This window comes from Grus americana, chromosome 8 (genome assembly GCF_028858705.1).
Source record: "Grus americana isolate bGruAme1 chromosome 8, bGruAme1.mat, whole genome shotgun sequence".
Classification (NCBI taxonomy): domain Eukaryota; kingdom Metazoa; phylum Chordata; class Aves; order Gruiformes; family Gruidae; genus Grus; species Grus americana.
The window spans coordinates 34,590,063-34,612,767 of record NC_072859.1 but is presented as its reverse complement, the minus strand read 5'-3'; the positions used below and the strand labels follow the sequence as shown (position 1 = coordinate 34,612,767).

General features: G+C 43.9%; 1 protein-coding gene across 5 annotated transcripts; it reads left to right on the top strand.

Moving 5' to 3' along the window:
* Positions 1-180: 180 nt before the first annotated feature.
* SERBP1 (SERPINE1 mRNA binding protein 1) lies at positions 181-17,557 on the top strand. 5 transcript variants are annotated; one of them, XM_054832956.1, is made up of 10 exons: positions 182-680; positions 3,990-4,152; positions 5,053-5,190; positions 5,333-5,404; positions 6,007-6,081; positions 8,313-8,490; positions 11,737-11,784; positions 14,307-14,480; positions 15,483-15,521; positions 16,718-17,557. In XM_054832956.1, exons 1-10 carry the CDS (start codon positions 293-295, stop codon positions 16,772-16,774), a joined length of 1,332 nt encoding a protein of 443 aa, XP_054688931.1. In that variant the 5' UTR covers positions 182-292; the 3' UTR covers positions 16,775-17,557. The 5 variants fall into 5 exon arrangements, with proteins under 5 accessions (XP_054688934.1, XP_054688931.1, XP_054688930.1 ...); XM_054832955.1 differs by having other exon boundaries at positions 5,309-5,404; XM_054832959.1 differs by lacking the exon at positions 5,333-5,404 and having other exon boundaries at positions 181-680.
* Positions 17,558-22,705: the final 5,148 nt, after the last annotated feature.

The following is a 22,705-nucleotide window of genomic DNA, read 5'->3' as shown; positions in this document are numbered from 1 at the left end:
GCTCGGCCCCGCCCGGGGCGGCAGCGATGGCGCCGGGAGGCCCCGCGCCCCCCGCCCCACACAATGGCGGCGCGGGGCATGCCGGGAGATGTAGTTCGACGGGCGGGCGCGGGCGGCGGCGGGCGCGGGCCGCCTGCCGTTCCCGTCGTGCCCCGCGCGGGGTGAGGTGCCCGGATGTGCCCGGCGCCGGAAGAGAAGCGGGTCTCTTCGGGGCCGGCCATCTTGTGCGGCAGCGAGCAGGGCGCGGGGGTCCGGCAGCATCGGAGCAGGATCCCGCCGACGGGGGCCCATCATGCCCGGACACCTGCAGGAGGGCTTCGGCTGCGTCGTCACCAACCGCTTCGACCAGCTCTTTGATGACGAGTCCGACCCCTTCGAGGTGCTGCGGGCGGCCGAGACCCGGAGGAAAGAGAGCGGCGGCGGCGGCGGGAGCCAGGGGGGCGGCGGGGCCCGCGGCGGCCCGGCAGGCGCTCAGACCAACTCCTCCGGCGGGGCCGGCGGCGGCGGCCCGGGCCAGGCGGGCGCCGGCGGCGGCGTCGGCAGCGCGGCCAAGCAGCTGCGCAGGGAGTCCCAGAAGGAGCGCAAGAACCCGCTGCCCCCCTTCGCCGCCTCCGCCGGGGGCGCCGGCGACCGCCGGGAGGAGGGCAGCGGCCAGCCCGGCGCGCCGCTGCGGAAGGAGGGTGAGCGGGGCCGCGGGGGGCTGCGGCGGGGGAGGGAGCCGAGCGCCGCGGCGCTGCCGGGCCCGGCCCCGCCGAGGGGCCGCCCCTCGCCCCGCTGGGGCCGCGTCCCGCCGCGCACAAAGGAGGCGGTGGCGGCGGGAAGGCGCCGGAGCGCGGCGCGGGGGGCCCCGGGCAGGGCCGAGCCCTCGGCTGCGGCGGCAGCCCCGTGCCCGCGGCGAGCGGGCGGCGGCGGCGGCCTCGCCCCCACGTGGGGGAGCGCATGGCGGGGCCGGCGGGCAGCGGGAGCCGCCCGGGGCACCTGCGTCTGGGGAGCCGCCCGCCCGGCCGCCCGTCCGTCGGTCCGTCCGCGGGGCCCGTTAGCCGCGGTCCCGGGGAGCAGGAGCTCTGGGAGCAGCGGCGGCCGTCCACGCCGTACTGCCCGGCCGCACGTGGCCGCGGGCGGCGTGTCCCCACGGCCCGGCCCGCTCAAAATGGAGGCGGGCGTGTGTGGGGTGCCCGGGTGCTGCCGCGGTGCCCGAATACTGTTCTCGCGTGGCGGAGCCGTGGGAGGCGGGAGGGCTGCCCGCGGGAGAAGAGTAGCGTGGAATAGAAAATCCCAGCAACGCGTCCTAAAGTTAAATTGGGTTTGTGTGGCCTGACGTCTTTGACAGGATTATCTGGCGGTCCCTGGGCTTTTCGCGATTCACTCGGGGCGTTTTTCTAGGGAACAGGTGGTGATAGGAATCACGAGTGTATTTCAATAATAGGTCGTGTGAATTCTCACCCGTGTCTGGTGTAAACCCGTAAGACATCCCATACAAGAAACTTTGTTGGGGGGAAAAAGAAGAAAAGAAATCAAAGCATAACTAGGTGAAATGGATATGCTGTGGGCAAAGTAATTAGTAGGACACAGCTCTGCATGAAGACAGAGAGAAATCCTGCACAAAATTTTGTGTCGTCCCGTGGCAGGCACTTGTACCGCACGTAAACTTCAGCGCATGTCGAATTGGTCAGGTCTCTGATTAAATTGGAATCCTTGAAATGCTTCAAAGTGTAGTGACAGCACTTGACGCGCGGGTGAGGAAATCGCTTGCCAATTGCAGTTTAAACGGTCTTCTCAGAAACGCGGGCAGTTCAGAAGAGCACGGTGCTACGTGAAAACATCTTAATACTTTGGCATTTACGGCAGTGCATGTTGCAAAACAATTCTCCGCTTTATAAGAAAGAAAAAGTTTTAATATAATCGTTATTTTAGAAAGTGGGCTTCCCAAATGTTATTTGAAAACACCTTGTGAGAAGCAGAAGTTAGGTACTGTGTTACAATACTCTCTGCTTACGGATCTTTTGTACATTAATGCTTGAGAGCTTTTTCCTTGTGAGGAATGCAGTAATTTGTCCCAAGTGGCAATTTTCTAAGCCAACGTCCTCTGGAAATACTAGCCAGGTAGAGAATTCTGGCGCTGTCCCTTGCGAGCTAAACCTGAAACACGGGCAGTGTCTCTGGCCGACACAAGAGAATGCAGAGGCTTTTGGTGGGGCTAGCAGTCCGTGTTTACCTCCCAGTTTTCACATTCATTTTCAAGAACAAGCACTATTTCACTGTGAAAAAAGTATTTTGTGGCTTATTATAGTAGTGAAACAGAGAAGGTCAGGCCTGTTTTTCTAGCAGTGTGTATGGAGCACTGTAGTAAACAAAGTCACTTTCCAGTTTGAAAATTTCTATTTTTTGTGCAGAACAGCAGTTCTAACGTTATAAAGGTATTGGATGCCATAGTATCGATGTGCTTTGTTTCCTGGGTGAGAACGTATTGCAGTTTAAAACTATTCCACTACTCTGTAAAGGTGCAGGTGATTTGACTGGTGAATTACCAGTTCAAAGCTTTGTGATGCTAAGAAATAGAAATAACTTGTATTTTTGGTTAGGCTTCACCAGGAACCGGGTTTTTCTGAGCGCAGGGTGTTGAACTTGAAATGCAAAAGACCTGGATTATTCTTTGTTCCAGTTCTGCAGCATACCTCCTATGTGACACTGGCCTGGTTGCTTTCCTTGCTGGGCTTTACCTCTTAAAATGAAATGGTCGTCTTTAGTCGAGAGTCCTATTCAAAGTAAATGCTAGTGAGTTTAACCCCTGTGTTTCCTCAGGGAGTAAGGATTACTTAGCAAGCAATGTATGTCATGCAAACTTCATGTTAAGTACAGCTTGTAAGGTAAGGAAGACATTGTTCATTTGGGTGTGTTGGCTTGGATATCATTACAACTGTAACTTCTTTAGCCCCACCCAAATATGACATTGCTTGTTAGGCAGGAACTTAGTTCTTTAAAAAAAATAATTAAAAATCGGCAGCTTTTAATTTAAAATATAGTTCACAATTCTTAAGGCAGCCCTGGGTGGTTTGCTCAGTGTTTTTTTTCCCCTGAACATTTTGGCAAAAAGATAGCATAACAAAGGAGTAATGTGCTTGTTCAGATCTTTCTAAAGAAGAGTAAACAGGCTTTTCCAATGAGTGGAAAAGAAAACTGTATTTAAGATCCTTCAGATGTCTTAGCGAGGAAGATGATGCCCATGGGGAGCTACTATTTAAAAAAAACTTAGCGAAGGCCTAGAGAGGGCGGGAAGAAGGCTAGCCAGTTGGGTGGCACAGTGTATTCTTAAGCTATTTTAAGTGCTCGACAAGGTGAGTCTTTGTCAGGGAGCGTCTATGGGACTGCAAGGATTGGTGTGGATGAACGCATCATTTTGCCACTGACCTGGCACTGGGCTGCCAGTGAGACCTCTGTGGGTAAGGGTGGCCCTAGGAGAGCAGACCCTGCCCTGGGGAGTGCTGCTCGCCAAAGAAGTTTCCAAGAAAAGCACAGTGGGATGAAGCAGGGTGGCTGTCATAGGGACTTGGGTCCAGCATGGTGATGCTGACTTTGTTTTGGTATGCATGAAAATAAAAACCACTTGTTTTACCTGAAAAGCACGTTTCAGAGAAAAAAAAAATAATCTCGCTTCTCTTGATCCTTCTTTGAAAGTTGACCCTATCATTTTAAAATGGATTACTGATATATTGTATGCTCTGACAGGTTTTGTTTTCTACAGTATTGTAAGAGTACGCTTGTACAAAATACAGTTTGATTGAAATGCTGCGTAAAAATGTGAATAAGAAGAATCAAATGATCTACAGTGACCTTTTTATAAAGGTATAGTTTCTTAGATTGTCCAGTCACAAGGCTAGAAGAAAAACTTCAATTCCAGCTTACCTTCAATATTGTTTTATGGTGTTAGAGTCAGTATCTCTCCCGGAGCAGCTCCACATTCCGTTGATGTGTTTTGCCTAATCTTTCAGGGATAAGGCGTATTGGCAGGAGGCCTGATCAGCAGCAGCAGCAGCAACAGCAGGGTGAAGGCAAGCCCATTGACAGGAGACCGGAGAGACGACCTCCTCGTGAGCGCCGCTTCGATAAACCTGCTGATGAGAAAGGCGAAGGAGGAGAGTTTTCCGTTGATAAGTAAGAATTTTGGCTTGCCTGACAACTTTCCTAGCTTTGATAAGAAGGGGCTGTCCTGCCTTCTGCTACTAAGTTTAAAAAAAACCCAAAACTGATTTCATTCAATCAGTTTAATTTTGATTCAATTTTTGTCACTTACAAGAAGAGCATATGTCATGCAGACTATGACAGTTTTCTGTGGTTTTGTTTACAAATTCGACTCACATTTTAGACTGAGAGTGATCTAACATTAACAGTTCCATTGGCTTAACTGAAAATACGGTTTGAATCATTAAAGTATCCACTATCTCTCTCTAAATCTATAGCAGATGGGTCAGGAATGGAACTCAAGTATAGCTGTTGCCTGCAGGATAAGATTTATTTGCTATTACAGCTGTTGCTTAAATCCATACAGCTGACTTCAAGCCAATAAAAGTTTGTCCATGTAGGTGTTTACACCTTGGCTGCACTGACTTCAGATGCTGAAGCCATCTTATGTCTAGGCAAGTTTTAAAGTGTCTCAAGTGTCATGTGGGATCCAGAATTCAAGTATATTAAAATTTTAGTAGCCAAAGTTAAAATCCTTTTTAAAAGTTGGTTGGATGAGTGTGAGTTTTAAATTGAAATTGTAGTATCGACTAGTGATGTAACACAATACAAACACTAAATTTTGGAATTTAATGCCAGAAGATGCAAACAAACGGTAACGCTTCTGAGCATTTTATTTTCAGATTCTAAAACGCAGGCATTGTATATTTGGGGTTTTTTCAGTGTAATAATTTGGCATGGAAATTAGAGCCTCAACACAGTTACAGTAATTATCAAAGGAAAAGTAAGTAAATAGAAGAGAAAAAGCAAACCTTAAAAACCATGCTGTAAATTTTTGGAGGTGAAATATTCAATTTGACTGTTCTGTGCTAGGCCCATTCTTGACCGACCTATGCGTGGACGTGGTGGACTTGGAAGAGGACGTGGTCGCGGCCGTGGAATGGGTAGAGGAGATGGGTTTGACTCTCGTGGCAAACGTGAATTTGACAGACATAGTGGCAGCGATAGATCGTAAGTCTTTAACTTTTTCTATTGTTTTTTTGGCTATTCTTTACAATTAATAAATGTTTTCAAATTTGCCTTTGAATTTCTGTATCTGGACACTATAATGTTAACTCAGTTTTGTTAGTTCTGTTTCACATTCACATTTCAGCGGCCTAAAGCATGAGGACAAGCGTGGTGGCAGTGGATCACACAACTGGGGAACCGTCAAAGACGAGCTAACGTTAGTAATCTGTAATTGCTCAGAAAACTGATAGCAGAATGTTAATAAATCCTAATTCTTATGTCTTGCAAAATACAAAGATTTAGCTACCTTTTTTGCCTTTGCTTTTTGATAATTTTTGCTATGCTATTAAAGCAGCCTTTGCAGAATTTAGAAAACTAGCAATTTCTTGTAGCATAAGAGATGGTTTCACAGTTAAAACCAGAATTTTGGGGAAGTTTGGATTGGGGGGGGGTGTCATGCTGGTTTTTGAACAATTCTTTTATACTAAAAGTAGAACAATTTAATTTTATCAATTTGGATCAGGTTAAGCATGCTTTTTTACAAGCGTTACATTGAAAACAGTATTTTGAATACCTGTTTTGTGTCAAGGTACAGTGGGAGGCTTTCAGAACAAGCACTAGTAAGTGTTGGAGAAAACCATTAGTAAGGTGGAAAGCATAGAATTTAAAAGGCACAGAGCACCAATTCTTAATAAAATAGCTCTTTTTATAAAGAGTGGGTTGTGTATATCCCCTATAGAACTTAGTCGTTAATCTTAGGTAGCTTTACATAGGGATGAACTTTTAAAAAGCAAAACTCCAAACGTTATGTAATTGCAGTGAATTGGATCAGTCAGCTGTAACTGAGGAAACGCCAGAGGGAGAGGAACATCCGCCTGCTGATTCTGAAAATAAGTGAGTACCACCCCTCTTAATGTTCTTTGATCACTTCAAAGGTAGTATTTTGCCTTTAACCTCTGATATTTATTCCTACTTCTGTTTTGCCAAACTTGGATTATTTTTTCTTCAGTACATATGAAATGATCCGCAATGCTGCTCAAAGACTACCTCTTTAAAAACTGCCTGATTAAAAATTGGTATCTTGAAACTGTTCACTGGTGTCATGCAAGCTCTTAGGTCACTTTCAGATTTAGTTATTAATAATCAGTTCTAATACGCTTAGGGTCTTGGGATTGCAGCTCCGAAGTACCAAATCCAAAAGCATCTGTGCTCATAACTAGGCAGACCAACCAAGCCAAAGGGTCAAGATGTTCTGCCAGTGGAAGGCAACTTTTTTTAAACTTAGTTTTTCAAAACAACTGTTGAGACTGTGTGACTAGCCTGTAGAAAGGTTGTATCTCTTTCATTCTCCAGCTTCTGTGTATGCAGGCAATTTTCACAGTTAAGTGATTGTTTCTCATTCCTCTTGGACACTTGTTACAGAAGAAACCGGTGATTGGATGAATGACATGGGGTAACTAGAGAAGCAGAAGGAGCAGCAGTGATACTTACAGTTGATGTAAAAACATGATACAAATTTTTATGGTAGCGTCGTACAATAAAATGTTGTATTTTAATGAGGAATGTGCTTTATGGAGGATCCAAAAGAAAATGGCAAACAGTAAAGATAGAATTTTGAAATACTTGTTTGCATGATTGGAGTCTGCTATAGCTTGATTTCCTCATTAATAAATTTGGTTAGTGGTAAAGAGGGTACAAATACTGTGTAGAGAACGAGAAATCGATTTACTTTAAAAAAGACTAAATGCTATTACTTCTCCAAGGTTGTGGTGGTCCAAGGTTAAGGTCGTCTTGTATGCAGAAGTAGTATGAGGATTTTAAAGGAATTGCAGCTTGAGCATTGGTCAGAAAATGCAAGCTACCTAGTCTTTTTAAAAAAAAAAAGTTTTGGATATCTGGATATGTTAAATTTATGTCCTTCCTCAAATCTGCAGAAAATGTGTACTCTTCTCAGTTTCAAGCATAACACCATCTGTTGTAATCCATCAGTTATCTTTATAGAAAAGCACCTTTATGTGGGTTAGTTTCCGAGTTGGCTAGTTTGGTGTAGACCTCTAACCTAAATCTTTCAGCAGAACTGTAGGGTATTTTACTGCAGTAAAATGTGCAGAATGCCAAAGGGTAATATCTTTACCTTGAACAAAAAAAAAATACTTCTGAATATACCTGTCAAAAATCATTCTGTCCTACAGAACAAGAAAAAATTGAAATACAGTAATTTTGACATAAAGCCTCTGCATTATTAGATCAAAATTAGTGGCTACAAGATGAAGACCTCTTAAGTTGAGGCTTTCATGATCTTTTTGCTGCACATACATGCTACTAGTTTTCTATAAATCAGAAATTCAGTTGCATAAACACACTGGGGAATGACAAGAGGAATGACTGCCTATGTAGTTGGAACATGATCCGTTATTGAGCACAGCGGTTGTGTGTTTTACTTAAAAATAGCTCTTTGGCAGAAGGTAGAGGCACCAGAGACTTACAGTGAGGTGATACATCACACAACTAAGTTGTATGCTGTTGTTTTTTCAAGTTAGCTGAAAGTAAAAATCGTTTCAGTTAGCTGGGAAGTTAATAATTGCCTTTGGTTCAATAAAGGAAGCAGACTGTCCAAAGCTGATTCAATTCTGGAGGGTTTTTTTGTTTGTTTGTTTTTTAATTAACAAGCTTGAAAATTGTGGTAAGAACAAGCTCTCTCTCATTGCCTTAACTTGAACTTTTGGGAGAGAGATGTCTCAAAAGGGGGAGGGGGAAGCTCCAAACAAGTCCATTGCAGAAGTTAGGCTTTCATATTTGTAAAGAAAATTGTTGTTAATGTGGAGAATAGGTGACGTGGGTCAGTATTAATGTTAATGTTTTGCTGTGCTGTGCTCACCATTTAGTTTCTTAAAGGTGTCTTGCTGTGGATTTGTTGTTTTGGGCTTTTTTGGCACTCTGGCTAAAGGAAATGAGTTTTCTTTTGTGCTTTCTGAGTGGTGGAACTGAGGGGGTTTTGTATACACCTCTTAACTGCTAAATACTTGTGAAATATTTTTATGATCTGGTGTTGATAAACAACTGGGTTTGAATTTGTAATATCTAGAATGTGAGTCATGATCATAATATTCATGCATTTACTACAGAGAGAATGAGGTTGAAGAAGTTAAGGAAGAAGGTCCTAAGGAAATGACCCTGGACGAGTGGAAAGCTATTCAAAGTAAGGATCGTGCAAAAGTTGAGTTCAACATCCGTAAACCAAATGAGGGTGCTGATGGGCAATGGAAAAAAGGATTTGTTCTTCACAAGTCAAAGAGCGAGGAGGTAAAGTGATTTTTCAATATTTGTTAGCATCCCAAATTGTATAGGTTTTTCTATTGATACATGCTTCTTGGAGTAGAAGCTCCATTCTTTGAGACACTGACCTGTAGCTAAAAGTTTATAAAGTGGGACAACGTTTCTCTTAATAAAACTGAAGTTATGCAGTAGCGTAAGTAGCCATTTCTTACTGTGGTTAGTTTTAGCAGTGGATCTGAACCCTTGGGTTGGTGTATACTGTGATATAATCTAGAGATAAGACTGTGAGTACTGCTGCATCTGGGCAGGTGACTTTGTAAGTAAGGACTATCACTTGGTGAGCATTTCAGAAAAAGTTTGTCAGGATCAAATTTATTTGCTTTTCTTTAAAGGAAGCTTATGTTATTTACCATCTGTTAGTCTTCCACAGTACACAGATTTATGGTGCTTCCTAAGCACAATGTGAGATTGGAGAAATACTGGTCATGCCTCAGACACTGTAATATACCTAAGCTGTGTATCTTAAGTTTGTAATGTAGGCATCTTGTAATATTATATAGGCAAGTGTCCTTGAAGCTCTTGAGAAACCAGATGAAATACATTTGTATGCTTCAGTGATATTCAACATAGTTGCTGTGGAATTATTTTAAAATTGTAGTTTCTCAAGCATACGCATTTTGGTCATTGCAAAATTTTAATTATTCTGTTTGAAGATAGTGAGAGTGGCAAGGAGACACATAATGTTTTACTTCAGAAGGGGAGGGAGGTGCCGAGAGCTGTGTTTTCTAGTGCAGGGCTGCATTAATCTTTGTTATTAATCTTTGTTTTTAACACTGCAATACCTTAAGTGGCCCACTGTTAATCCGTGGTCTGCAACTTTGTATACCAGATGGTTCTGGCTCCCTTTGAAGTAACTAAATAGCATGTAATAGGCTGTTTGGTCTTCTAATGTGTATTTCTGCTTTTTCATACCTTGTCAGTTTTTTCTTGTACACTGGGGAGACAGATGGGGAGGTACTATTTAGTACTTTCCAATGAAAACTCCATTTCTCATCTCCCTGAACTCAGAATGAGTTTGACTTTGCCACAATCATGCTATTTTCTTGCCATGTAAGATAGTTCACTTCTTTAAATGATTGCATATCTGTTTACCTTAAGCTGTTCAGTGTTTGAAGTATTTATTAAATACTGCTTTCTCTGGCTTGTGTAGAAAAGGGAAACTGTGTTAAACTTAACGTCGCTGTATATTAACAGAGTATATTTAAACAGAAGTATTTATGTACTTTACCAGGATTTACTAGACCTGTAGTCCTGCAAGTGTGTCAAGAAATACCCCCTAGCCCCAGTTTCTCTAAAGCAGATTTATTTGATATTTAGTCAGCTGAAGACAGTCTTTTTTTAACATATCTGCATGCATGATGGTATAATATGATGGTGGTACTCGAGTAATTTAGAAGCTAGGAAGATCCATACTGTACTTTCCATTTGAAAAATGAATCAGTAGTTAACTCAGAAAAACCCAAATAAGAACAATAATTAATCAAATTACTTTCATGGAAGAACTGACATAATTAGTAGATTCTTCTGTTTGAGAGGTGCATTTGGTTAACGTCTTGTCAAAGAAGTGAGTCAGATATTTTTAACACTATCACATAAGAAGTTAACAGCTCCTTGCTGTATAAGCACAGAAGTGAGATATTAACAGAACTGCCTTTAAACATAGATGCTTTTAGCCTGCTTTTATTGCATGTCCAGTAGACGTCTCTCCCCATTTCAGTTTTCATTGTTCACTGATCCTGTGGGAGGCGGCATGGGGTTGGTTTTTTTACAAAGCATTATAGCAGAAGAGCTCTATAATACAGGTGTAAGGAAAGCTTTCACTGTGGCACTCTGTGAGCAGGGTTAGAAGGTGGAATATGTAGAAGCAATGAACAAAACCTACTGATCACCTGCTGTTCTTTTTCTGTTTGTCCTCCTGGATGTACTTATGAGTCATGAAATTAAGGTTGCTGTAAGCTTTCTGTGATTCTTACTGATAAGAAGGGAGTTGATGTGTGGAAGTGACTTGGTTTGTAGGTAAATTCTGGGTTTCAGCCCCAGATCTTCTGTACTCTTATGGCTGAAAAATCACAACCTGCACCAGTAGATTTTCTCAGAAATTTGGATTGAAGCATTGTGATGACCACCCTCATTCCTGTAGCTTGAGAACTACTGGGAGAATGAAAGCCCAGGAGTCTGTGAGAAAAGGGATTATGAGGCTGTAGTGCTGTTCATCTGCCTTAGTCTTGTGGAAGAGCTGTCCTCCTCCTCCTCGCTCTATTCACTGAGGGGTGAGGCACTTGGCCCTGTCTAAGGTCTTTCTTCTTTTTCGCGTTTGCCATGCAGTAACTGGAGAGTGATGCTTTGTATAACGTGAACTCTTAATACTCTCTCAGATTCTTGCTGGTTTAATATGAAATCCATGTGTATTGGCAGCCCTAGTCTAATATTAGAGACTCTTTCCAGGAGATTGGGTCATGCCATAAAATGGAGATCCTCTTTTTTCCTTCTCTGCAGGCTGGTTTAGTGGCCTGACTCTTTTTAAGTTCTGCTGGTGCAGCTGAGCAAAAAATGGGAGGGAGTTACATTGTGGAGAGATCTTAAAATTTGTTCAGAAAGTTGGATGCAAGTCTCCTGGAAAGATTAAACACTAGTAGAATAGTTCTTACTCTGTATCTGCTGTGCCGTGCCTCTTTCCTGTGCCTTCAAGCTTTCTTGCTAATCTAATTGCTTCCTTAGAGGAGGTTGCAGTGGGAGACTGAGAAATATGTTTTGGAAATAATACTTCATCTTCTCAAAATTTGGAGGAATGACTCTTGAATTGAGGCTGTGCAGAAACCTTTTCTCATTAAAGTAACTTGAAACATCCCACCCTCTTACTTGTCTAGTTCTGTACGCGGTGTGCCTGATGTATTGAGGTCCTAGAGATCAGCCTGCATGTGTGATCTCTACTAGAGTTTCCAGCAGCTTGTGTTAAACTTTTGTGGTATCGATCTGAGATTTCTCTTGTCTCCACGCCTGTGGTACAGTCCATCCCTCTAGTCTTTCTGGATGCTTGCACAGCTGTTGATCTCATCCTTTTGCTGCTTCATGTGCTCAGTGACATCTGTATCCGGCAAGTTCATGTGACCTTATTACCTGTTGTTTCTGTATGTAGTTGAGTCTCATTTCTTCCTTTTGTTTTCTCCCTTTGTTCCTTTTGTCACTTTGGTGTGGACACGCAACTTTCATCAGACAAAGGCGATGACAGAAATGCAAGGGAGTCTGCTGGAGTCAAATGAGGTACTGATCCTTTATATCTAACTGGTAATACCTGTGTTTTGATATGAGCCCCTTCTGAAATGAAGGTCTGGATATTAAGAAATCACAAAAAATAGAGAATACAAGTAGATACAATATGGAGCTCTTCTGTCCATGCCTGTTGTCTAACTGTGCACCATGTAAGACCCTTCATAATTAGTACCCTTGCTCCTAATTGAGCTGAATTCAAACCCTATCATAAATGCTTCTATCATGAGTCTTTTTATTTTTTGCTGTTGTTTTTCCATATCTCACTGTCTGCTTTGGCCTGCTCTCTGTTAGTAGCTTGTTCTTAATTTTTGACAGCCTTCCCCAAGACCCATAAGCACAGCAATGCCTTCAGGAAGCATCAGTTATTAGATCAGGGCACTATCAAGAGTTGCCAATACATATGAGTTAAATTCTTCCAAAGATTATTCAGAATAAGCAATTTGTACGATATGTCTATGACTGTCTTTTGTCACCTAAGTGATAGAAAAGGATGAGGAGAATATGCCAAGTCTTCTCTTGGTGTTTTAAGTTAGGTCCAATTATTTTGGATCAAGAAATCATCAGATTACATATGGAATTTGCTATTTGTGGGGTTTAGTGGTTAAAGCAAAGTTAATTGTGAAGATACAATGTTTTAGTTGACTGTAGTGTTTCTTTTTTAAGCAATAACAGTGTAAGGAAGGAAATGCATGGAATTATTGTAGAAAGCCACTGGTACTACCTCTCACAAAAGAGAATGTCATACAACTGCCAGTAAGTTGAAAATACCATCTCAGTACCCGGTAGCGATCAAAACTGTAGGTAAAATATTAAGTGGTAAGAAAGGAATCCAAACCGTAACAAAAGGTATTGTGTACTGTTTTACAAATTGTTGGTGTACATTTGAGTACTGCTATGTCAGGCTGAGATCTGGAGTGACTTTTCTCTGAAAAATAACTACTTAGGCCAACTTGCTAAGTTTGGAAAAGAGATCTCTGAGGGAAGGGTGTACAGTTCAAATCTATAAAATCAGGAGTGGGATGAGGACCAGTTGTTACATGGAATAGATCCCCGTGAAATACATTTGAGGTAAAGCAGCATGGAGGGGTATTTCTCTTTGTGCCTAATTAAGTTGCAGTGCCCTCCACTGTGGGATGTTGTGGAGGCCAAACTTACAGCTGAGCATGGAAAGATGTAATTAATTGGTGGGGGAGAAGGCTCTTTATGGCTCTGGACATTATGGGGCTTGTGACTGACTCAAGGAATCCCTGAAAGCAACTTTCAGCCTTTTGACTGCAGACCTCCGTCTATCCGTTGACTGCCTTGTGAAGGATCCACAAACGGTAATTAAAGGGTATAGGGCTTAATTGCACAGTATGTTTGCCTTTGAAAGTCTGCATATTGTGTAACTACACCACAAGAAAAGTAAGTTAGAGTCAAGAAGCTCAAGCTTGCACATGGCACTTCTGTAGGAAAAAACTGGCGCAGCAATTATCAAGTTAGGAGCTTATGGGAAAAGCAAGCATTGCGTGTTGTCATGTTTCCAGAACATGACGACTGAGCCATGTAATAGGCAGAGTGCTGGACTAGATAAACCCTTGGTCTGATCCAGTTTTACATTTTGTGTGTCGTCATAGGTGCCAAAACCTGATTTACCACATGGAAAAATTACTTGTACAAAATGGGAAAAATAATTACTTGAAAACACTCGGTCTTTCTGTGTTCAGTGTGTAATAATTTCAAATAGTCACATGTGCTGAATAGTAGCATTTATGGTGTTAGACATAAGTCTTTGGTGTATAGCTCGCTCCTTGAGGCTCAGGTTTCTCACTGAATGCACTGGGAACCCACCAGCTGTAAGATAATGTAGCATGGCAGAGGTGGTGAGAGTCACGTTTTTCAGTGTAACTGGTGAGACTGGTTCTCTCTTTCAGCATTAATGTTTTAGCGACTTCACTTACCTTGTGTTTGAACTGTTTATGCCTCATTTGCTGTTTATTATAGCAAATACAAACCAGTAAGGGATTCTTACCATCTCCCTTGTTTTAAATATTTATACAGGGCTAAGCAAATGAGAAAGTGTAAAGTACTCATTGAGCAAAATAAAGATGGGTTACCAAGTAAGTATTTAAAAAGAATGAAATTAATTGATAGAACCTGAAGATTTCTCAGGATACGAAGTGAGAAGTGCTAGAATGGCTTGGTGATAGTTTGGTCTCAGATAAGCCTAAACGTGTTCCTCTGAAGGAACTCCAGAGCTTCCCTGAATTATCCTGGAAATGCGAAATACCTTTGTTTGCTCAAACGATTATTTGATTACCTATATCTGGGTTTGTCATCTGCACAAGCGGTATAACTTGATTCCTAACAATTCCTGCACTATCTTTTAACCTGGATCAATCAAGGTAATCAATCACCAATTTGGGAGTGCATTTGGAGGTGAACACGCATGCTGTGGTGTGGTAAGAGTGCAGTTACGGCCGAAAAGGTTTCTTTGGTGATTTTTCTTACTTACGGAGAAATGCTCATTTCAGGCTCATGCTGAGGACTCTGTAATGGATCATCACTTCCGCAAGCCAGCAAATGATATTACATCCCAGCTGGAGATCAACTTTGGAGACCTCGGCCGCCCCGGACGTGGTGGCAGAGGGGGACGGGGTGGCCGAGGGCGTGGTGGCAGGGCCAGCCGTGGAGGCAGAACTGACAAGGTAAGTAGCTACAGCTTTCATCTATGAAGGAGTTTAGTTTCAGTTGTTACTACGGTTTTCATACAGATAATTCTAGGTGTCTTCCTTATTTCTGAGGAATTTGCTCTGACATCAAACACCACATTTTAAAACCAAGTGAAGTGTCTATTCTTAGAAGTTTACTTGAAACTAGGTTACTGTTAGGACAAAAGGATGCGTGTTAGCAGTGTTCTTACTAAACACACAAAAAAAAGGGTGGGCAGTAGTTTGGTTTAAAAAAAAAAAAAAGTGTCTGTCTTTGAAGGTTGTATCTAAACCCGCAAAAATGACTCTTCAGTATGGGCAGATCTGAATGCACTATGAGACGCTTCTGTTTGTGCCAGAGCGGAACCACAAGTGTTAGAGCAGTTTCACCATCCTGACTGTGTCTGAAAATATCTATATCGTGACCTGTTGGGGGTGAGAGACTGGGTTTACGGCTGTGTATCTTGAATTTGAGGAATTTAGTTTCATATAGAAATATGACTCTTACTGTTTGGGGTTTTTTTCCTAATCTGCAGTAATTTTTTTCCTCCTCTAGTCCTAAAGCCCTACGGAAACGCTCAGGAGTACTGAATGGGGTTAGGGAGAAAACATGTAAACTTGAAGTACCATAGCGTAGCTACAGTAAAGATTTGATTTAATATGGATCATTTATTTGGCATAAATGCATCTAATCAAATTATTACTTGCTAGAACATGAGTTCAGTCTTCATATAGACCAGACTTCTTATTTTTGTCTCATATAGGACACTGACTTTGTTTTCTTTTTTACACTGGAGCACTTTGAGTTTTAGGCTTACTAGTTGGAAAACTCTCCTGATACTGATACAAGAAAATTTTAAGGAATTGAAATTAAATGGTGGTGGTATCTGCTCTCAGTTGTCAGTAATACGACATCTTGCTTCTTCAAGAATGTTGTCATAAAGTAGCTAAAAATTTTCTGCAGCTTATTTTATGCTGACTTTGTTTATTTCCTTCCAGTTGGTTAAGGAGTTTGACGTGATCCACACACCCAACCAGGTTGGTGATCTCTGGCACTTATGTTACCTGTGAACAAGGCCCTCCTGTTGCAGGGACCACGACTCCTCTCCTCTTTTGGCTCCTGTTCTGCTTTTGTAGAATGAGCAACTGGAGATGCTAAGGCTGGAGGCTTCAGATCCTGCTGTTACTTGTTAACTCTGTAGTTTGTGAGCTGGGTCCTTCTGCAGTGTCTTAGTCTTGCCTGTAGATGTTGATACAACTTTTACTTGGAATGGTTTAAGTAGATGTTTCTCTTGATAAATGAATATGTTTACAGGAAATTCCACTATCCTGGCTCTTCCTACTCTTCTCTTCCACATCCATCATACACAAAGGGAAGAGTATTCTAAAATACTTAATTTCTGCATTTCATTGCAGCACTGTTTTTTTACATGTAGTACAGAGCCTTTTAAAAAGCCCTGTTAGGGAAGTACTGAGGAGGTTCTTGGTTAATGTGTATGAATTTCTAGGGCTAGGTTTGCACAAAAAGCTTTTTATCGCATCTAGTTTGTGACCAGGGAAGAATTAAATATGTGAAACTTAGTTTGTGTTACAAACAGGCCTTTTCTGTAACACTTCAGTGATGTCCTTTGGTAAGAATTGATGGTTATGTGCTAGTAGAATTGCTTAAGTCCACATGCAGGGATCTCTTTAAGAATGGAGAAGGGATGTAACCTTGTGTGATAATCCTATGCAAACATGGTCTGTCTGTTTGCCTGTAATGTCTCTTCAGATCGCTTTGTTTCAAGGAGTAGTATAGGAGACTTCCCAGTTCTTGGAATAAAAAAAAGTGTGGCTTATCATGGGGGGGGAAAGTTGCTCTCGTACTAATTTGTCCAGCACTAGACTGCTTATTCCACAGTAGTGTGTTCCTTTTTGAAACCCGGCATTTCCCTATGGAATAGGGCTCAGGCTAAAGTAGTTTTTAAAAATAAAGAATCAACCCCCATTTGGGGTGCGGGGAGCCCCCCTGCCAGCAGCTGCTCCGTGTGAGTGCTGCCCAGCCTGTCTGCGCAGGGACAGAGGCTCAACCTTGTCCCCGTGCCACTGGCTGCACCCCAGCGTGTGCCCGCAGATGGGCGGCGTGCTGAGCTGTGTTTGCCTGGCGAACGAAAGGACTTGGTAATGTGTGAATTAGAAAGGCAGTAGGGCTCAATGCTGCTGAAGTTAATAACTTTCTGATGTTTCTCTTTCAGTCAAGTGCTTCTGCTCCTGATGTAGATGACCCAGAGGCTTTCCCAGCTCTGTCCTAAACTGGATGTCATAAGCCAACCCTGCCCTCGTCGGGCCTTCCTCTCCGAGGCTTGCATGCTTAAGGATCCTAAACAACTAAGAAATTTAAAAAAAAAAAAAAGACTGTCATTCATACCATTCACACCTAAAGACTGAATTTTATCTGTTTTGAAAATGAACTTCTCTCGCTACACAGAAGCAACAATATGGTAGTCAGTTTTGTATTTAGAAATGTAATGGTAGCAGGGATGTTTTCATAATTTTTTCAGAGATTATGCATTCTTCATGGATACTTTTTTGTATTGCTGCTTGAAAATATGCGTTTCCAAACTTGAAATATAGGTGTGAACAGTGTGTACCAGTTAAAAGCTTTCACTTCATTTGTGGGTTTTTTTTTTTAATTCAGGATTTTAAACATTTTCCCTGAACTACAAACTGGGTTTTAATTATTGCACACTATTTCCGTTTCCTTAATTCCTGTTTAGCAGATTTTTATCAGCCCATGGTCTTTTGGAATATGTGAAATTTTAATTTGGCAGACTGTTAGTGCTGTATGGAATACTAACTCCTGGAGTACTTTAGTTTTAATGCCTAATTTCAGACTTGGAAAAACAGTCATTTTTCATCTATGTTTGGTAGTTTGTTTACGCAAAATCTTTATACAAAATTGATACCAGATACTTGAAGAAAGATTCAAAGCACATTGGTTTATAGTTAAAATACCTGTGTATTGATCCAGAAATGATGTGTGGATAATTGGTCTAAACAGTTTTTTAAAATTAATGTATTACACCTTTCACTCACCCTTTTTACCTTTATTCCCTCCTCCTCCCTTCAACAGAACAAGATGCTTTGTTGGCAAAAAAAAAAAAAAAGTTTTTAAAAATTACCCTATGTTTTTTCTTTGAGAGGCTACCCTGTAGATGGGAGTGACCTGTCCCGTTGTTGGAGCTGGGGGAAGGTGGCAGCTGTTGCTCCGGTAGTCCGCCTGGACTCCGGCCGGGACGTGGAATTTAGCAGCACGGCCTGTTGACAAAATACATCAGTACCTGATGTATTCACAGCACTGCTCTGACAGCCGCAGTTTCAGAAGAAACCGCGGACCCGGCTGGGTCTGGCAGGAGGGAGTTTTGGCTTGCTGTTTGAGACGGGGACATTGCAATCTGTGCGCCATCCAACAAAAAGATGCAAAACAAAGCCCCAGTACTTAACCTCTCCGTCAAAATTTTGTTCTGGATTTGTGCAGCGTTCGAGATCTGATTGCTGGCTGACAAATGAATGTTTTTCAGAGCGCGATTGTAAGAAACCCTTTCTACCCCTGTAGAAATTTGCTGTAGGTTTAATTTAATCTCTCTGAACAGGATTACCACTTCAGCACATGAAAGGAGTTGAGAGAACGACTTAATAAAGAGGGTTTCTTAGGGTTTTTATCTGCAGCATTTGTTAGGAGACTAGAAACAGGTTTCTCATTTTATTTAACGTTTTACACTTTGGACAGCTTATATTTGTAGTTTCTTAACTAGGTAGATAGAAAACAAAAGGTAACGCCCTATTTTTTTAAAAGCTGTACAGGACAGGCAAAAAGTATTGGAGACCTTTGAATATGAGATATCAGACTCCTTAACTGTGGTGTTTAGCTGGCTTGCTTTATCTGAACTATTTTCTACAAAAGTTTTTGTTGTAAACCACTGTTAATATCATTGGATTAGACTTTTTAGTGCATTCACCTATAGTTTAAAGAACCAGGCTGTGAGAAGGAGGCAAGTTTTCAAACAGTGGATGGTAAAATCTCTCGGTTCATTTCTCCTGACTCTGAGCAGATCTTACACAGGTGCTCAGGGGGGCTCTTGGACATCGAGCACCGAGTTGTTCCTCTTCCCTCTCCCGTTGTGGCTTGGTAGAATGTGTTGCAGTTCCAGTGTTAGAGGCACCTTGGATAATACAATTAAACAAATGCCTTGATGTGCAGAAACACTTGCGGAAAAGCTTTCTCTGTAACATAAACCTTCCTGCCCTTCTCCAAACTGTATATTTGCTGTTTCGGTTGCCACTCAGCTTTTTTTCCAGATTACTTCTGGGCCAGCTGGTTAGTTGTTTGGGGCCCTGCTAGCCCGACTTGGTCAGAAGCTTCCCCTTCTCCTGCTTTAGAGCGTAGAGCAGTTTCCCGATGCCATGTCACGTACGATTTTCAAGACAGCTTGTACTTACAATTGGTCCGTCTGCTGTTCTGATAGATGTAAATTTGCCTCTTTCAGTCCATTTGTGTCAAGAACTAAAACTGTGAACATATATCTCTAATATTGGTGGGTGTTAACTGAAATAAAGGTTTATTTTCATGCTCTTTTAAAAATGTCATGAAAATACATGGAGATGAAATATTAGATTAATAGTGTCTCATCTAGGTTCTGCCCCGAGTGGTCCAGTGTGCCTGTGGCGATGGTGCCCAGGCATTTCCATTGCCAGAATGGACTTTGCCGTGGGAGAATATCTCCTGAGTAACTTCACTTAAAATTGATGAGCTTACTATTTAGTAACATTTTCTGTCCTCTTGCTTGCTACTTTTGCTGTCATGCCAGATCTGGAGGACTAGACCTTTTAAAATCTGAACTATTTGAAAAAGTTGGAGACAGAGAGAAGCACGTGGTGCAAATTGGCTTTTGAATGTAATGATGGCAAGGTTTGAGCATGAAAGTTCATCTTACAGATGGAATGCCACTGATGCTGGGAGGAAATAAGACATTAATAAATGCAAGTGTTAGCTGTGCGGGAAAGGACGTAAATTCTTCTGAAACGTCAGAAGTCAGTGTGAATATATGGTGTTTGCAGTTCGAGGAGTTGAGACCGCTCTTGCCTGTAATGACTCTCTGCCCATGGAGATTGGTTTGCATAGCCACGCCTCTTGTTTTAATAAACGCAGGACATATGCCTAAAGCTGACCCTTCCAGCATTTGCTAACCTGCTTTTTTTTTTTTCTAAAAATCATCACAAGGGCCATGTAAGTTCATTTTGTACTCCTGTTCTGGTCTGCCTTTGCTGGGAAACAGCCTCCTGGCCAGGCTGGGTGTGTCTGAGCGAGCACCGAGCACCCTGATGCAGGTGGTGCTGCGCTAGAAAGGCCAAGCGTAATAGTCGTGCTGGGGGTGTAACCTGACTGGGGAAAATGGTTTATTTGCCCTTACTGGGAGGCTTTCAGGGAGGAGTTCTAAAAGTTTGGTCATTGTCCTACTGATGATGCTATTTGCCTGTTGGACTTTATGGGAAGCCCCATGTGGCAGTTTACCTAGAGCGTGGAAGAGCCAGGAGAAAATGCACTCGGGTGTTCTGTGTTCCATATGTTGAAGATCAGTCAATATGCAGAAGTAGATGGATGACAAAATAGTGCGGTTTTGCCTTTTTTAAATACCTTTCTTTGGCAATAGGTATAGATTAGGTTCTGTGCAGGTGACTTGAGGTACTGATTTGTCTCTGATGCCCAGCCAGAATCCTCTTGCCAGGGTGGTTGCCAGATTGGGTATGGAGAGCACAAAAATGGGGTTCTGTCATCTTGGATGTCTGACCCAAGTCCAAGTGAAACGTTTGCCTCGGACTGACACCAGACCAGCCTTAAAGGTGGGAGATGTCTGTGTGCCGGGCTGGAGACCAAGCCTTGGAACCAGCTGCTAGACGCAGAAAACACAATTGCAGAGCTGGTACTTTGCAGAAAAAAACCCAACCTCTTGCAGACTCTCTGTGTAGCTGGCAGTGCGAGTGGCCTCGTGCGGAGGTGGGGGCAGTGCTTTGCTGCCTTCCCAGAGACCGATCTGGGTGTAGTTTATTTGCCTTGTGTTATTTTCATGGGTGAAATGCCTTGACAGCAGTGAAAAAAGGCAGTGCGAGAAGAGGGCGTAGGCTAACAAAGTTCTCACTTTCTGCTAAGCTCTGGCTAGGAAAGTGGCCTTGGGTTTGCTCCAGCAGTGGTGGCTGTCCCTGCTGGGCTGTGGCCTGGACTTCAGAATCGAAAACAAGTGTGAGGACTGGAGTTGGGCTGCGTGGCTGTCCCCTCTGCGCAGAGTCTTGGCTCTGGGTAGTTGTGCGGCTGTTGAAGTGTCTTTGATGTTGGCAGGGAGCGGTGAACCCCTCGGCTTGCTGGGTGCGCTGCAGGAGAGGTGGTGAGCTGGGTTCGTGCTGGTGCTTCTTTGTGGACAGTTCAGCATGGGCCGAGGCTGCCTTGGTTTGTTGGCTCACTGCTTGAGGGTGCGAGCTTGCCCGTAGCTGCAGAGAAGCATGCTTGAGCTGTTTGATCTTCACCCGTGAGACGTTGCTACAAAGGTCATCGTAACACTGAGAGGTGAGGGAGCTTTGTTGTACTTCTGTGTTCTTTGCTGGGTGGAGTGAAGGTAAATCAGATATGGGATGGGTTTTACTGCGGTCTTTCAGTTCAGCAGTGTGAATTAGTGCATGCCCGGTTGGTGTTTGGGATTTGTACTTGACAAACTGCAGGATTTCTGTTGTCTTGTATGGAGGACAAGGAAAAGACTTCCTTCTGTCCTTTCTCCTAAGAAAGCACCTGGAGATCTGTCTGGCTCGGTGAGATTGCGGGGCACTTGCAGGGCAGGAGGGAAGTATGTTGGGTGGGTTTAGATGGGATGTGAGGCAGAAATCCTTCCCTGTGAGGGTGCTGAGGCCCTGGCACAGGGTGCCCAGAGAAGCTGTGGCTGCCCCTGGCTCCCTGGCAGGGTTCAAGGCCAGGTTGGATGGGGCTTTGGGCAACCTGGGCTGGTGGAGGGTGTCCCTGCCCATGGCAGGGGGTGGGACTGGATGGGCTGCGAGGTCCTTTCCCACCCAAACCAGTCTGGGATTCTGTGATTCCATGACAAGATGGCCTTTGCTACTTACGTGTTTTTTCGTACAGCAGTTCCTTTTCTGTTTGCCTTTGTGTCAGACTTGAAGATGCAAAGAGGGGCAGCTGCTCTGCAGATCACTTACGGACCGCTGGTAAAAGCTGTTTGATGTGGAAGCGCATCCTCCCCTGCCATGCTGTCTGACCATGGCACGTCTGAGCTGTGACCTTGAGCATGGAGGTCCTGGGTCAGTGTGGAGGTGGCAGTGAGGATGCAAACAAATCCCGGGGTTGAAATACTAACCCAAAATACAACTCTCAACTTCTGGTAACTACATGAGTAAGGCTGCGTTGCAGAGCTACTGCAAAGCCGCCTTCCACGTGGAGCCTGCAGATCAAAAAATCCTGCCAGCTTTGACACCCCTAGTGAAAGTGTGGGTGTAAGGGGGGAGCACACATCACTTGCACTGGTTCCGTGGCGAGGCAGACTGCGAGCTGTGTCTTAATGAGTCCGTGCACACGAGCGGGAGGCTGTCGTGTGGTCGCTGGTGCGTCTGGGAATCGGTTTTATTCAGCGCCTGACTTCTCTGTGGATGTGGTGAGCTCGTGGGACAGCGAGGGTAAGTATTCTCATCCCCCAGTGCCTGCCGAGTTACCCGGCACTGCCGCAGCCGTGAGATGAGGAGGGTGCCTTGGCATGGCCGGGGGAGGTGGCGGGCAGCGTCCTGCCGCAGGTGAGCTGAGGGAAGGTGCCGGGCCCGCGTGGGGATGGGGGATGGCTGCCGCGCGTGCCCAGCACGGGTGGGCTGTAGCGAGGATGTGTGTCTCAGAAGGGGTCTGCGCTGCAGAGGAACCCTGAAGCGTACGCCGTGAGATTGCCAGACTGCAGCATGCCAGAGCTGTTACCTGGAGTGCTGCTGCTCCTCTCGCAGCGCTTTCCTTCTGCTTTGGGACAGCCGTTTCCTGGGCAGTAGCTGTCATCGGTCTCTGTCTCTTCCTGCCTGCCTTATCCCCGAGAAGCGACTTTCAGGAGGAGTGCTGCACGCTGCCGTGCCCCCAGCCTTGATCGCAGGCTGTGGCTACTGAAGGTGTCTGGGGCGGGCGCTGGGGCTGGGTCGTTTGGGGGGATCGG